This window comes from Bos indicus x Bos taurus, chromosome 6 (assembly GCF_003369695.1).
Source record: "Bos indicus x Bos taurus breed Angus x Brahman F1 hybrid chromosome 6, Bos_hybrid_MaternalHap_v2.0, whole genome shotgun sequence".
In the NCBI taxonomy this organism is placed as follows: domain Eukaryota; kingdom Metazoa; phylum Chordata; class Mammalia; order Artiodactyla; family Bovidae; genus Bos; species Bos indicus x Bos taurus.
In genome coordinates this window covers 112,426,397-112,441,819 of record NC_040081.1, presented here as the reverse complement: position 1 = coordinate 112,441,819, position 15,423 = coordinate 112,426,397, and the positions used below count along the sequence as shown (strand labels likewise).

At 51.1% G+C, this 15,423-nt stretch overlaps 1 protein-coding gene across 1 annotated transcript in view; it reads left to right on the top strand.

Annotated features, from left to right (window-relative positions):
- The window catches only part of LOC113894747 (epididymis-specific alpha-mannosidase-like), a 44,733-nt gene that overhangs the window by 18,557 nt on the left and 10,753 nt on the right, over positions 1-15,423 (top strand). Inside the window, exons 4-10 of the mRNA XM_027545414.1 lie at positions 5,037-5,209; positions 5,600-5,688; positions 6,252-6,462; positions 7,131-7,329; positions 8,192-8,382; positions 9,734-9,872; positions 12,212-12,345. Of these exons, the coding sequence (XP_027401215.1) occupies positions 5,037-5,209; positions 5,600-5,688; positions 6,252-6,462; positions 7,131-7,329; positions 8,192-8,382; positions 9,734-9,872; positions 12,212-12,345 (1,136 nt within the window). The remainder of the gene's footprint in view (positions 1-5,036; positions 5,210-5,599; positions 5,689-6,251; positions 6,463-7,130; positions 7,330-8,191; positions 8,383-9,733; positions 9,873-12,211; positions 12,346-15,423) is intronic.

Genomic DNA, 15,423 nt, shown 5'->3' with positions numbered 1-15,423 from the left:
CCAGTAGTCATGTATGGCTGAGGGAATTAAAAAGGGCTGAAGGCTGAAGAATTTGTGCTTTCAAACTGTGGCTTTGGAGAAGACTCTTGCGAGTCCCTTGGACAGCAAGATGAAACCAGTCAAGCCTAAAGGAAATCAACCCTGAATGTTCTTTGGGAGGACTGATGCTGAAGCTGAAACTCCAGTGCTTTGGCCACCTGATGCAAAGAGCCAACTCATTGGAAAAGACCCTGGTGCTGGGAAAGATTGAGGGCAGGAGGAGAAGAGGGCAACAGAGGATGTGATATTGGACAGCACCACCAGCTCAATGGACATGAGTTTGAGCAAACTCTGGGAGACAGTGAGAGACAGAGAAGCCCGATATGAGCAGTCCAAGGGAATGCAAAAAGTTGGACCCCCCTAAGCTTTCAGACACTTAGAAACAACCCCCGTTTGACAGTTACAGAAATAAGGCAAAATAGGCGTTAAACCAAGTTAAAACATAATCAAAATGAAAAGTTACATTATGTCCACAGTTAAGGTACAATATGTTATATCAGTCCTTCTTAGAATTTTTTGATGTCATCAGATGAAGAAGAGTTGAAGAAAGTCTTTTCCTTGAAGCAGAGAAACCCACCATGGGAAGCCCTCAATTAATGAGGAGGTTGAAAAGTTGAAAGCTGAGTCACATAGTTAATTTTAAGGCTTCAGGATCTATGACAATATCTGTGCACAAAAACAGTCTGTCATAGAGACAGGTCCTTCTTCTTAGGGGGAGTTCAAGCCATCGTTAAAGCTACAGGGAGAACATTAAACCAACTGTCTCATGTTTCCTGAGTTTCCTACACAGATGCCTCTTAATAATGTCATTAGCCTTTCCAACTTTTTCTGAAGATTGGGGTCTCCAGGAACAGTGTAAGTGATATTCTATTCCTAGAGCTTTTGACACACCTTGAGTTACAGCAGTTTTAAAGATGGAGCCATTGTCACTCTGAGTTTGAGAGTTTAAGATCTCACTTACATCATGAGAAATCAGTACAATAAGATTTTGTCTACTAATAAGCTTAGGAGCTTTAGGCATTAGCAAAACAATAGCATCAATTATCCTTTAAGCAATGTAGCCGTAGCCTTTTTTTCAGTAACAAACAAACTAAACTCTGATCCTGTGGGTAAGCTCAAAGCGGGAGCCTGCCAGAGAGCAGTTTAGAGTCTTAAAAGCCTTTTGAGTTTCTGGGGACCAAACCAGCTTGTCAGTTTGGACCTGCTGAGTCTCAGTTATAAGTTAATATAAAGGCCAGTCAAGTTCTGCATAACCCAGAATCGAAATGGGGTAGTAACCTGTGATTCCTAAAAACCCTCTCTTGTCTTAAAGTCATAGGTAGGGGATGATTAATATAGGTTTAACTCTAGAAAGTATCATTCAAATCAGTGACTGAAAAATATTTTCTCTTTCAGCAGTTTTAGACAATAAAGTATAAGGATTAGGCACTTATTATTTGTATATCTTGAAGAAGTCAAATAGGAAAAGGAGTACATCAAGGCTGTATATTGTCACCCTGCTTATTTAACTTCTACGCAGAGTACATCAGGAGAAATGCTGGGCTGGAAGAAGCACAAGCTGGAATCAAGATTGCCGGGAGAAATATCAATAACCTCAGATGTGCAGATGACACCACCTTTATGGCAGAAACTGAAGAAGAACTAAAGAGTCTCTTGATTAAAGTGAAAAAGGAGAGTGAAAAAGTTGGCTTAAAGCTCAACATTAAGAAAACGAAGATCATGGCATCCGGTCCCATCACTTCATGGGAAATAGATGGGGAAACAGTGGAGACAGTGTCAGACTTCATGTTTGGGGGCTCCAAAATCACTGCAGATGGTGATTGCAGCCATGAAATTAAAAGATGCTTACTCCTTGGAAGGAGAGTTATGACCAACCTAGATAGCATATTCAAAAGCAGAGACATTACTTTGCCAACAAAGGTCCGTCTAGTCAAGGCTATGGTTTTTCCAGTAGTCATGTATAGATGTGAGAGTTGGACTATAAAGAAAGCTGAGCATGGAAGAATGGATGCTTTTGAACTGTGGTGTTGGAGAAGACTCTTGAATGTCCCTTGGACTCAAGGAGAGCCAACCAGTCCATCCTAAAGGAGATCAGTCCTGGGTGTTCATTGGAAGGACTGATGCTAAAGCTGAAACTCCAATCCTTTGGTGGCCTGATGTGAAGAGCTGACTCATTTGAAAAGACCCTGATGCTGGGAAAGATTGAGGGCAGGAGGAGAAGGGGTCAACAGAGGATGAGATGGTTGGATAGCATCACCGACTCGATGGACATGGGTTTGAGTGGACTCTGGGAGTTGGTAATGGACAGGGAGGCCTGGCGTGCTGTGGTTCATGGTGTCGCAAAGAGTTGGACATGACTGAGCGACTGAATTGAACTAAAGAAGTCTCCATTTATCATTTGAGTTTTTTACTCCTAAAATAGGAGTGTTGTATGGACTGTTACAGAGAATTAATAGTCCTTATTCCTTTACATTTTTAATGATTGGCTTTAACCTTCCTTAAATTTGGGTTTTGATGGGCACTGTTTTTGATGTGGAAATGGGTGAGGGTCTTTGAGCTTGATAAAGACAGGAATAGCATTTCGTGCTCAACACACAGTTTTTGCATCAGCCCACACTTTGAGATTTACATTTTGTTCAACCAATGGGAGAGAAAGAGAAAGCTCCATATGCATGAAAACAGAGGCCTATAGTTGTTCAGTATTTCCCTCCCCAGAAGGGGTGAGGGAGACTTCAGCACCATCAGAAACTTGTGAGAAAACAGCACAGAGTCCCAGTCACAGCTTAAAGGATGACTGAAATTACAGCATATGTCTCGTCCTGACAGTCCCATTACAGAAGTGGACTGGGAGGAAAGCGGACCAAGGTCTTCAGTGACCACAGAGAAATTTCCCTCAGTTTCCAAAAGAAATGGATGGATTGGCCCTTCACAGTTATTAATACCTGGAGTTCCTCAGGTATAATTAGGAGGGGAGCTTGTGTGGGGACCCAAGGCACCTTCAGTCACAATTATCTTGAGAGTATGACCCCTGGGGCCTACAACTCAGAGGGAAGTCTCTTCTCCAGTATATTCCTTTGCAGACTAGACAGGGAGCCAAAGGCAGCGTAGATGCCTGAGGGCAATCCCGCTTGAGATGTCTGTCCTTTCCACAGTAATAGCAAGCCCATCCCTTTTTACCTGGGTCCCTCCGGGCATTTTGCTCAGGCTGTTTCAGAGCAGGTCTAACAGCCATTGTTGGGGCATCAGTCTTCTGACTGGTTATTTTTTCCTATTTTCCTCCTCATCTTCTCTGCCATAACATACTGTCTGAGCCAGCTGCAACAGTTTTTCTAAAGACTGATTTGGTCCAAACGCCTGTTTTAGTAACTTATGGCAGATATCTGGAGCCGACTGAGTGAGGAATCTATTTTTTAGGACCATTTCTCCATCTGAACTTTCAGGGTCAACATCAGTGAACATGTAGAGAGCCTCCCATAATTATCTAGGAATTTACCAGGAGTTTCCTTCTCTCCCTGTTCTATCTCAGCCAACTTACCATATTTAAAAGTCAGTGAGCACTCGCTTGAGTCCTGCAAGAATACATCCAGCAGAGGGAGTCTGTTATGGGACCTGCTTGGCTCCAAGTAGGGAGGAGGGCTATTTCGAGTCCCCCTTTCTCCTTACTTAAGCCATTCTTTGCCAAAGGTAGTTGCTTCCCCCAAAACTCAAGCTCTTGAGTCAGGAGTCAGTGTCTGTCCCAAAACACGTGCTACATCTCGCCAAATAAGGTCATAAGGTAAAGTTAGTCCCACAAAGCCTTCCACGTACCTTTTGGATCCTCTAAATAGTCTACTGAGACTGAGGCAACCCCTCCTAGAACCCTGCCCTGATTCTCAGCCTGTTCATTTGGGAGCCTCAGATACAGAGGCAAAGGAAGAGAACAGGAGGGAGCTGTAGGTTTCACACCCAAATCTGTACCCTTGGGACACAAGTCTGGAATGTCTCACAGAGAGATAAAGAGCAAGACAGATGGCACTTGTACCCGTTTCTCTTGTTTTCTTCAGAACCGGTCTACTTGTAAAACAGTATCATAGTTAAGAGACCCTTCAAATGGCCAGGATTCCCCATCTTTCACAGGATACCATGACCATTCAGTATCCCAGAAGAAGATCAGGCATGTCTTTTAACCTCTGAGGATCAAACTTCTCCCGGCATTAAAAAAAAAAAAAACATTTTAAAGGAGTCGTTCTGGAACTGCTGGCTCCCATCTGTTAGAGAGAAAAAGCGACAACCACAACCATGGTTTTTCCACCAGATGCGTCCTTCCCTGCTCTAGATGGGGCTGTACACAGACTCTCCACCAAAGCGTTCCTTCCCTGGTCAGACTTTGTCAGTCCCTCACCGACGCAGGCATCTCCCTCATCCCTCTCGGTTCTACCACTGAGGCGGGGTGGAGATGCAGAAGGGGCAGACCTGATAACACCCCAGGCTGCTGTGGTCCCACACCACCAAAGCCTGTGTTTATGGGCCCTCTTCTCTGACGCCACCCGGGGTGGAGCAGAGGAGTTTTCCCAGAATGTTCCCCAAGCCAGGGCTGCAGGGGAGCATCCAGCGTTCACATGCCTGTGTGCATTCCAGAGCACAGTCCTGTCTGCAGTAGAAGCAGTGAGTCATAAAGGGCGAACATCAGCCAAGATATCCTATCTGAGTGTAACCAGGCCAGTATATGCATACCCAGGAGGTGGTGGGGGGTTGGCCACAGATTAGATTATATTGGGGGAAAACCCTTGGGGAATCAATCGCATATCAAATACGGGACTTTCTGCAGTCACCCTGATTTCTGCTCCTATGGGGTGGCTTTTAAATCATGCATTAAGATGTGAATAGACCAATGATTCTGGGAAGAAGTCCTAATATTAGCATCTATTTCACAACCCCTCCTTGCCTATTAGGTGGCATCCCAGCCCTGGAGAAGGGCACGGGGCCCTGAGGGAGTGCAGAAACTTATCTCTTTGCAGAAGGACACGGCTTTCTCTATGAAACATTTGGGGTCCGGCCGCAGATCTCCTGGCAGGTGGACCCGTTTGGTGCATCCTCCACGACCCCCACCCTCTTTGCCCTGGCGGGCTTCAATGCCCACGTCATCTCCAGGATCGACTACAACCTGAAGGAGGCCATGCAGGATAACCGGGTGAGTGGTGAGCCGCATCTACTCATCCACTTTCTCACCATCAGAACTGAAAAAAGCAGCTGTGCCTTTAGGGATGGTTATGAGCTCCCCGTGTCTGGGGACATTCAAGCCGAGTTACAGACAGTCTGGCTGGCAGGTCCTGGCAAAGAGTCCTGCCCTAAGGAGGGTCAAATGAAGGTGTAGACAGGCGGCGTCTGGCGAATTCCTCCGCCTCCTGTGGCTTTGGGAAGTCAGGGGGGACCATGAGGAGGAGGCAGCAGAGGGGGATCTTGACCTGAACCCCTGAGAGCAGCGGGGGCGGCGAGGAGACTCAGGCGGGGCCTGGGTGGGTTGGGGAGCCGGCAGCCGTGTCGCCCCTGTGCCTTCACTCCCTTCCCTCTGGGTTTGCAGCAGCTGCAGTTCGTGTGGCGAGGGTCCAGATCCCTGTCGGCACAGCGGGAAATCTTCACACACGTCCTAGATCAGTTCGGCTACTGCTCGTGAGCACCTGCCTCGGGCCAGTCCCCGTCCCAGAACCCTCCCTGGACCACCTCAGCCACGCCCCTCATGGCTGGCCCTGAGGACACGCACTGAGCACCTATCTTACAGAAAGAACAACTGAGGCCTGGATCCCCAGCCAAGGTCCCGCGGTAGCAGCTGTAGGGCAGCTGGAGTGGCTCAGGCGATTGAGTCAAGACTTCCAAGTTCTGGCACCAGCCCTCCTGTGGGTTGTCTGGAGGGAGGCCGTGGGTCCAGTCCCCTCTGCCCTCTGTTCCTGGGAGGCCATGGGTGGGGGCTGAGCCCCCATGAGTAGGGGAGGTGGGATGAAGTAGCAGCTGAGAGATGAAGGAAGGGGGACTCACTAGCAAGTTCTGGGTGCTCTGTAGGATCAGGGTGAGGTGCCCAAGTGCCCACAGGGCTCATACGGGGCATCTTCTGTCCACAAAGCTCTCATCTACCCACCACCGCACTGTCCACCCCCTGACGGGAGACAGCGGCCTCGATGCTCTGGCCTGCCTGAGCCCTGCCCGCCTCCCCGACCTGGTGCTGCTGCCATGTTCAGGGCAGGACCCCCTAATGCTCCTCTCTCTCTTAGTGAGGGATTTAACTGGGATGGCGAAGCCATCTTCCCAGGTACATCCCTGGAAGACATGTACCTCCAAATGCAAACCCCTGTCACGGAGGATAGCATCACAAACTTTACCATTCTCCTGGTGAATAATGTGTTTACTCGAGCCACCTGGTTCCGGACACCACACGTCCTCTGGCCCTGGGTAAGTTAGGGTCCCTGGCCCTGGTTCCTCAACTCTGTGCAGGTACTGCTCTCTTCGGTCTGACCCCAGCACTTGGCTCCAGCCAGGATTGTGTGTCCACCTCTAACCATTCCAGTGTCCATCCAGGCAATGGGTCACCCAGCCCTGGCTCAGTCCTCCTTCCCTGCACCCTCACCCAGTCTACCAGCTTCTTCCCCCTCCCTGGATCATCCCCACAGTCTCCGCCTCCAAGGCAGCCCCTCCTTTACACAGGCTCCAGCTTCTCCCCAGCTCTCCCCTCCTTTCCCCTTCTCAATGCTGGGAGCAGAGCCCTCGGCCTGAATCCTGGCTCCCTACTCAGGGGCTGTGAGACTTGGGACCCTCTGAGCCTCACTTTCCTGTATTGTGAAATGGGCGTGATGACAGGACCTGCTGCATTGGCTGAATCTGTCTTATCATGAAAGGCACCCTCACGGGACAGTGCTGGACACCAGTCAACACAGTTGTCGCAGCTAAACTGGGCGGAGCACCTGCTGTGCTCCCAGAGGAGAGAGCTAGTGAGCCCCGCGGAGGCTTCAGTCCACCATGGGGAGAGCGGGGCGGTCGTGCAGATGAAGAGATGCTATCCCTGTGCAGGCTGGGCTCTGCACCCAGAAGGGCTGGGCATTGCTTCTGTCCCCTGGCTGCAGGGATGTGACAGGCAGTTCTTCAACGCCTCGCTGCAATTCGCCAATATGGACATTTTAATGGATTACATCAATAGTCACACATTGGAGTTCAATTTGTCAATGGAGTATGCCACGCTCGGCGACTACTTCCGGGCTGTGCACTCTGACCAAGTCGCCTGGCAGGTCCGAGACCACCGCGACTTCCTGCCCTATTCGTCGGGTAGGAGCCTCTGGGGGTAGAGGGGGATTCGGTGCAAGGGAGATGTCACCAAAGCAGTGGCATGTGGTTTCCCAGCTTCCTCAGCTCTGCCAGTGGAGCCCACAGGGCCACTGGTGCACAGACAGCCCTACCTCACCCACCTGCCTAACGTGGATTGCCTAGGGTGTGGACAGATACAGGCGAGCTCAGTGCTGTCCACTGTTCCTTTGCCGGTTCCTTTCTTTCACAAGAGAGGCTTGAGTGATGTCCAGAGGCAGCCATGGTTCCCAGCGGGGCACTGGCGGGGGTTGGTCATGCCCCTTGGGGACTTCGTCACGCCATCACCTTGGTGTCCAGGGTGAGGAGAGTGGTTTCAGGGATCTCAGCTCCCAACGGCCCTGCCAGTCTGCTCCCATGGACAACCAGAGGGACCTGGTGGAAGGCATGCCTCTCCAGACCCTGATTTTCCTCAGAGGCACACGGGGCAGCCAGCACTCCAGCCCTTCCATTCTGTGTCCTGACTTCTGGGCCCTCGTCCCTCTACATCCTCCTCTGAAGTCCTCCAGGGCCCCTCCCACAGGCCATCCCAGGGGCCCAGGTGCTCACTGGGATTCTTTCCTCGTCACAGTCCTTCAGCACCCGGGCCTCTCCAGTCCTGCCCCAGCCCAGCCTGACCCTGCCAGCTGCCCAGGCCTTCCAGGGATCTCATACCATTGCTGATCTGGCTGGACCAGGAACCCTGAGATCACCCGCTGACCTAGGCTGTGTCCCTGGGGACCCAGGCAGATCCATGCTGATCTATTCTTCCTCAGCATTTCCCAAGTGGGGTTCAGGGGCCTCTAAGGGCAGGCCCTCCCACCGACTCCTGGCCTTTTCCTCCTAGACATGCATCACGCCTGGACTGGATTCTATGCCTCCCGAAGTGGGCTCAAGGCACTGGCGAGGCGAGCCAGCAGTCTGCTGTACGCTGGGGAGTCCATGTTCACACGCTACGTGCTGTTGGCTCCCCACCCATACCTGGACCTGGCCTGGGGCCTGCAGCAGCTCCAGCAGCTCCGCTGGGCAGTCTCCGAGGTAACACAATGCCTCCCAGAGACAGGACAGGATTGGCTATTCCGGGGCTGTGTGCTTCTCCCTCCGTAGGTCAGCACACCTCCCTGTCCCTCGTCACTACAGGACTCTTTTACAGATGAGAACACTGAGGTCGCCTTTGGTCACAAGACCATGCATGATGAAGCTGCCCCAAGGCTAGGACCATGGCCTGCCAGGGTCCAGCTGTGGTTCAGTAAGATTTAAAGCCAGACTGTCCCAGAGCAGGAAGGGCAAAGTGGAGCAGCATTGGTATCCAACAATCCTGGCTGGATTCAAATCTCAGCTCAGCTCTATGAGCTCAGGATTTCCCTCTCTGAGCTCTAATTTCCTCCTTGAAAAATGAGAACTACATGCTCACTCAGGACACTAATGGGAGAGTTGAATGTGATAATACACATATGCTGGTGGGCTCTGTGGCCGACACAAAGGAAGTTGTTCATAAATCTCCATCTTTCTTTTTCCCCACTGTGCAGGAGGGAAACTGAGACCCAAGATCTCCTATAACTTGTCTCCTCTCCAGTCAAAAATGGGCCACACGGCCCATGAGATTCATACTCACTAAAGGGAATTGTTGGCAGGACCAGTCATTGTGCGGGGTGTGATGGGATTGATTTTAGCATCCATCAGGGTGGGCAGACACGTGGCTTCACCTCATGGGGACTCAAGTTTCCCTTCTGGGAAGAGGAGACCATCCATCCTACATGGTACAGATGAGTACCAGGCCATGTGTGGGGCTTGTCTGAAGCAGGTTATCAGCACTTATGGGATGACAGGGTCACAGAGGGTAGCTGGGCAGGGTCCTTTCCAGAAGTCTGTTTCTGTCCAGCATCAGGGACACAGCTATGTGTTTTCCCAAGGTCAACAACACTTGGACAAGATCATCAGCCGCTCTAGCCTCAGATTCCTCTTCTGTAAAGAGGGAGGACGGAGAAGGCAATGGCACCCCACTCCAGTACTTTTGCCTAGACAATCCCATGGATGGAGGAGCCTGGTAGGCTGCAGCCTATGGGGTCGCTACAGTCGGACACGACTGAGCGACTTCACTTTCACTTTTCACTTTCATGCACTGGAGAAGGAAATGGCAACCCACTCCAGTGTCCTTGCCTGGAGAATCCCAGGGACGGGGGAGCCTGGTGGGCTGCCGTTTATGGGGTCGCACAGAGTCAGACACGACTAAAGAGATGCAGCAGCAGCAAAGAGGGAGGAATCCCCAATTCTCCAGCAGCACCTACTGAGAGGGAAGCGGAGTCAGGCCCCTGTGGGCATCAGGACAGCAGGTGCTGAGCAGAGGCTGGCCTGACCCCACTCTTGTCCTGCTCCTGTGGGGATCCAGGTCCAGCACCATGATGCCATCACCGGAACTCATGTCCCAAATGTGGGTGACATGTTTGTGGAGCATCTGAGCACCGGGATGCAAGGGGTGCACAAGCTGATGGCCTCCATCATCCAGGACAGGTCTCCAGCGCACTCAGGTAAGCGAGGCCCTTGGGGGCACAGTGGGCCATGGCAGGTGTCCGCCCCAGTCTGGGAAGAGAGCCTGAGGGTCAGGGGATGGGCTGGGACACCTGAGCTTCAGACTCGAGTCCCGTCCAGGGGAGGCTCTCATTTTGGCATAAGCTGGGCAGTTGGCTTAAAGCTCAACATTCAGAAAACAAAGATCATGGCATCCGGTCCCATCACTTCATGGGAAATAGATAGGGAAACAGTGGAAACAGTATCAGACTTTATTTTTCTGGGCTCCAAAATCACGGCAGATGGTGACTGCAGCCATGAAATTAAAAGATGCTTACTCCTTGGAAGGAAACTTATGACCAATCTGGATAGCATATTCAAAAGCAGAGACATTACTTTGCCAACAAAGGTTCGTCTAGTCAAGGCTATGATTTTTCCTGTGGTCATGTATGGCTGTGAGAGTTGGACTGTGAAGAAGGCTGAGCACTGAAGAATTGATGCTTTTGAACTGTGGTGTTGGAGAAGACTCTTGAGAGTCCCTTGGACTGTAAGGAGATCCAACCAGTCCATTCTGAAGGAGATCAGCCCTGGGATTTCTTTGGAAGGAATGATGCTAAAGCTGAAACTCCAGTACTTTGGCCACCTCATGCGAAGAGTTGACTCATTGGAAAAGACTCTGATGCTGGGAGGGATTGGGGGCAAGAGGAGAAGGGGACGACAGAGGCTGAGATGGCTGGATGGCATCATTGACTCGATGGACGTGAGTTTGAGTGAACTCCAGGAGTTGGTGATGGACAGGGAGGCCTGGCGTGCTGCAATTCATGGGGCCGCAAAGAGTCGGACACGACTGAGCGACTGATCTGATCTGATCTGATCTGGGCAGGTGACTTCACTTCACTGAGCTGTTTCCTCTCTGTGACTGAGGAAGGCCTAATTCCTGCCTCCAACTAGAGGCAGGAAAAAATGGTAATGCAGTGTGGATGTTGCCAAGCACACTGCTTGCACAATTCAGTGTAAAACCTCACACATCATGAAAGCTGGAGTGTTACTGTCCTCCCTTCATAGCTTAGGGCACACATGGAACAGAGATCGTGGAGCTGCCCAGGGTCACACAGGGAGGACGGTCCCCATACTCCTGAGCAGCCCAGGGTCACATAGGGAGGACGGTCCCCACACCCCTGAGCTGCCCAGGGTCACACAGGGAGGAATGGTCCCCATACCCCTGAGCTGCCCAGGGTCACACAGGGAGGACGGTCCCCATACCCCTGAGCTGCCCAGGGTCACACAGGGAGGACGGTCCCCATAACCCCTGTGCTGCCCACCTCTGCAGACAGGATGTATGCGTTCTTTTGACATTGTGGGCTTCACAGGTAGAGGATGAGTGGTCACCCCGTTTGCCTAGAGCTGAGGGGATTCACCCCTGCAAATCCTGGGCAATCAGAGATAGATGTCTTCTCTGCAGGAGCATGTGGCCCGCCCACCCTCCCAGGATCCACACTCACCCTGCTCTCTCTCACTGTGCTCTCCCCACTCTGCCTCACCCCTCACCTGCCCAGCTCTGCCCTCTTCTCTGTGTCTGAGTACATTCTCATCTTACCTTCAGACACTGGAAGGGGCCGGGGTCAGGAGTGCAGCAGACTGGAATCCTGTCCACAGGGAATGGGGTCGGGAGGGGATGACGGACATAGAAAGGGAAGTAGAACGGGGTCCTTCCAGTGTCTGGTGAGTCCAGCCATTCCCATGAGCTCACGGGGGCAGCTCCCCAAGGAAGGGGCAGGTGGAGACCCCAGAAAGACATCCAGCCATGGGAACTGCATGGGCAGAGGCCGGGGACTGGACAGTGTGTGCAGTGTTCACGGATCTGGGAGTCATTGGACGTGGTCATAGATGGTCACCTGGGGTTGGGGGTAGAGCAGAAAGAGAGTCCAGGTTCATACCAAAGAGGGCTCCACTGCTGACCTTGGTGATTGACGTTGACCCTCCAATCTCCAGAGAATTGCCTGTACATTGCCAAGCTCTCCAGCTTTGGCGCCAGGCCGTAGGACGTGGGTAACCTTGGACACCTAAACCTTGGCTCTAGGCCTCAGTCTTCTCACCAGTAACGCTGGCTGAAAAGTAGAGGTGAGTGAGGAGCTCAAGGACCCTCATCTCTAGGGCATGCTCCCCCATCCCGCCTGGGAATCAGGACCCAGCTTGAACAGATGAGGAGGGGTTGGACATCAGAGCCCATGTGTCTGTCTGTCCTTCCCCTGGGCCTCTGCAGAGCTGGTCTCACCTGCCTCAGATTCTCTTGCTCCGAGGGGCACCAGGGGTGAAGGTTGGGTCAGGTACAGCAGTAGATCCTGTTCTCTGTATGCAGGCCCAGAGCCTGGGGGACACTTTGCAGTGGTCTACAACCCGCTGGCCTGGACGGTCACCACCATCATCACCCTGACTGTGGAATTCCCCAAAGTCAGCATCACAGACGAGTCAGGCCTCCCTGTGCCTGCACAGGTAAGGGGCACATCCCATCTGTGGTGCATGCCCTGTTGCTGACCCTGCTCTGCACGGGCCCCCAGAAGTGGGCATCTAAGGGGAAGATGTGACATGCTGCCCTGACTGTAAGGAGTGTCCTAAGGGTGAGTTGCCTTCAGGGTCAGTGGATCCACCCAGTGGACTGACCCTTCCCTTTGCGTATCTGAGTTGACCAGAATCTGCCTGTAATGCAGAGCCACAAGAAACATGGGTTCGATACCTGGTCGGGAATATCCACTGCATGAGCGCATGGTAACCCACTCCAGTACTCTTGACTGGAGAATCCCATTGGCAGAGAGCCTGGCGGGCTACAGTCCATGGGGTCACCAAGAGTCAGACAACACTGAGGTGACTTGGTGTATAAGTATGTATCAGTTCAGTTCAGTTCAGTCGCTCAGTCGTGTCCGACTCTTTGCGACCCCATGAATCGCAGCACGCCAGGTCTCCCTGTCCATCACCAACTCCCGGAGTTCACTCAGACTCACGTCCATCCAGTCAGTGATGCCATTCAGCCATCTCATCCTCCGTTGTCCCCTTCTCCTACTGCCCACAATCCTTCCCAGCATCAGAGTCTTTTCCAATGAGTCAACTCTTCGCATGAGGTGGCCAAAGTACTGGAGTTTCAGCTTTAGCATCATTCCTTCCAATGAACACCCAGGACTGATCTCCTTCAGAATGGACTGGTAGGATCTCCTTGCAGTCCAAGGGACTCTCAAGAGTCTTCTCCAACACCACAGTTCCAAAGCATCAATTCTTTGCACTCAGCCTTCTTCACAGTCCAACTCTCACATCCATACATGACCACAGGAAAAACCATAGCCTTGACTAGACGGACCTTTGTTGGCAAAGTAATGTCTCTGCTTTTGAATATGCTATCTAGGTTGGTCATAAATTTCCTTCCAAGGAGTAAGTGTCTTTTAATTTCATGGCTGCAGTCACCATCTGCAGTGATTTTGGAGCCCCAAAAAACTGACACTGTTTCCACTGTTTCCCCATCTATTTCCCATGAAGTGATGGGACCAGATGCCATGATCTTCGTTTTCTGAATGTTGAGCTTTAAGCCAACTTTTTCACTCTCCACTTTCACTTTCATCAAGAGGCTTTTGAGTTCCTCTTCACTTTCTGCCATAAGGGTGGTATCATCTGCTTATCTGAGGTTATTGATATTTCTCCCAGCAATCTTGATTCCAGCTTGTGCTTCCTCCAGCCCAGCGTTTCTCATGATGTACTCTGCATAGAAGTTAAATAAGCAGGGTGACAATATACAGCCTTGACGTACTCCTTTTCTTATTTGGAACCAGTCTGTTGTTCCATGTCCAGTTCTAACTCTTGCTTCCTGACCTGCATACAGGTTTCTCAAGAGGCAGGTCAGGTGGGCTGGTATTCCCATTTCTTTCAGAATTTCCCACAGTTTCTTGTGATCCACACAGTCAAAGGCTTTGGCATAGTCAATAATGCAGAAATTGATGTTTTTCTGGAACTCTCTTGCTTTTTCCATGATCCAGCGGATGTTGGCAATTTGATTTCTGGTTCCTCAGCCTTTTCTAAAACCAGCTTGAACATCTGGAAGTTCACGGTTCACGTATTGCTGAAGCCTGGCTTGGAGAATTTTGAGCATTACTTTACTAGTGTGTGAGATGAGTGCAATGGTGTGGTAGTTAGAGCATTGTTTGGCATTGCCTTTCTTTGGGATTGGAATGAAAACTGACCTTTTCCAGTCCTGTGGCCACTGCTGAGTTTTCCAAATTTGCTGGCATATTGAGTGCAGCACTTTCATAGCATCATCTTTCAGGATTTGAAATAGCTCCACTGGAATTCCATCACCTCCACTAGCTTTGTTCGTAGTGATGCTTTCTAAGGCCCACTTGACTTCACATTCCAGGATGTCTGGCTCTAGGTGAGTGATCACACCATCGTGATTATCTTGGTTGTGTAGAACTTTTTTGTATAGTTCTTCTGTGTATTCCTGACACCTCTTATTAATATCTTCTGCTTCTGTTAGGTCCATACCATTTCTGTCCTTTATCGAGCCCATCTTTGCATGAAATGTTCCCTATAACCGTGTATAAATTTCTACTTCCCATGGGGAAGCCAGCAATAGTCTTCACTGTTCATCTTTATGGAGGTGCTGTCGTAGGCGCAGGCCCCAGCTATGACACCCACATCCTGTGTGGTCCCTGCTCATCTCCTTCCCAGACCTGGAGCTAGACTTGATTATAGAGGTGACCCTCCTGTTACCAAGCCAGCCCTTCCTTGGGGAGATGGATCGAGTAATGCCATTACTCAGCCATTCAGCAAACACTCCTGAAAGCCTGTGCTGGGCTTGGTCCCAGATGAGTGCTCATCCCTGGACTCGGGAGCCATCCTGGGATTCAAGGAGCAGACACAGAAATGGACAGTTAAGGCCTGGGGTAATGACCAGGCAGCCAGGGCAGTGATCCTTAGCTGAGACAGATGAGGAAGATTCCTCTATGTCAGGGTCAGGGGAGGGAAGGGTGTTGGGTGGAGTAGACCCAACATGGAACATCTCCCTTCCCCACCCAAAGGCACCACCCACCAAGCCGAAATGCTCTGTCTTAAATACTACTGAACACCTAGTATGTGTCAGGCGTTACTCTAGGCACTGGAGGAACTTTAATAACCAAGTACACAAAAGTTCCTGCACTCGGGGGGCTCCTATTCCAGTGGGGGATCCAGGCAAGAAGAAAATCAGAAAGTATAGGAGTGACAGATGACAATTGTGCTGGAGGAAAACATCAGGACAGGTTGGGGGTGTGGGGTGCGGATGGGTATCTCTTTTAGTTCAGAGAAAGGCCAGGCTGGAGCCTGCAAGGAGCCACATGGGCTTGCTCATAGCCCCCCAAACCCTCCCACAAGACCCAGAAATGACACTTGCTCCCTAGAGACTGAAGAACCTCCTGCATGGACCCAGTGTCCTCATTCAATTCCCTTCCCTGAATCAGATGACGTGGAGCTAGAGAAAGGCTTGCAGGGTGACCTGGAAACCTCCCTCCTTGGAAAAATCAGAGGATTAAGAGACAAGGGAGCCCCCTTTAA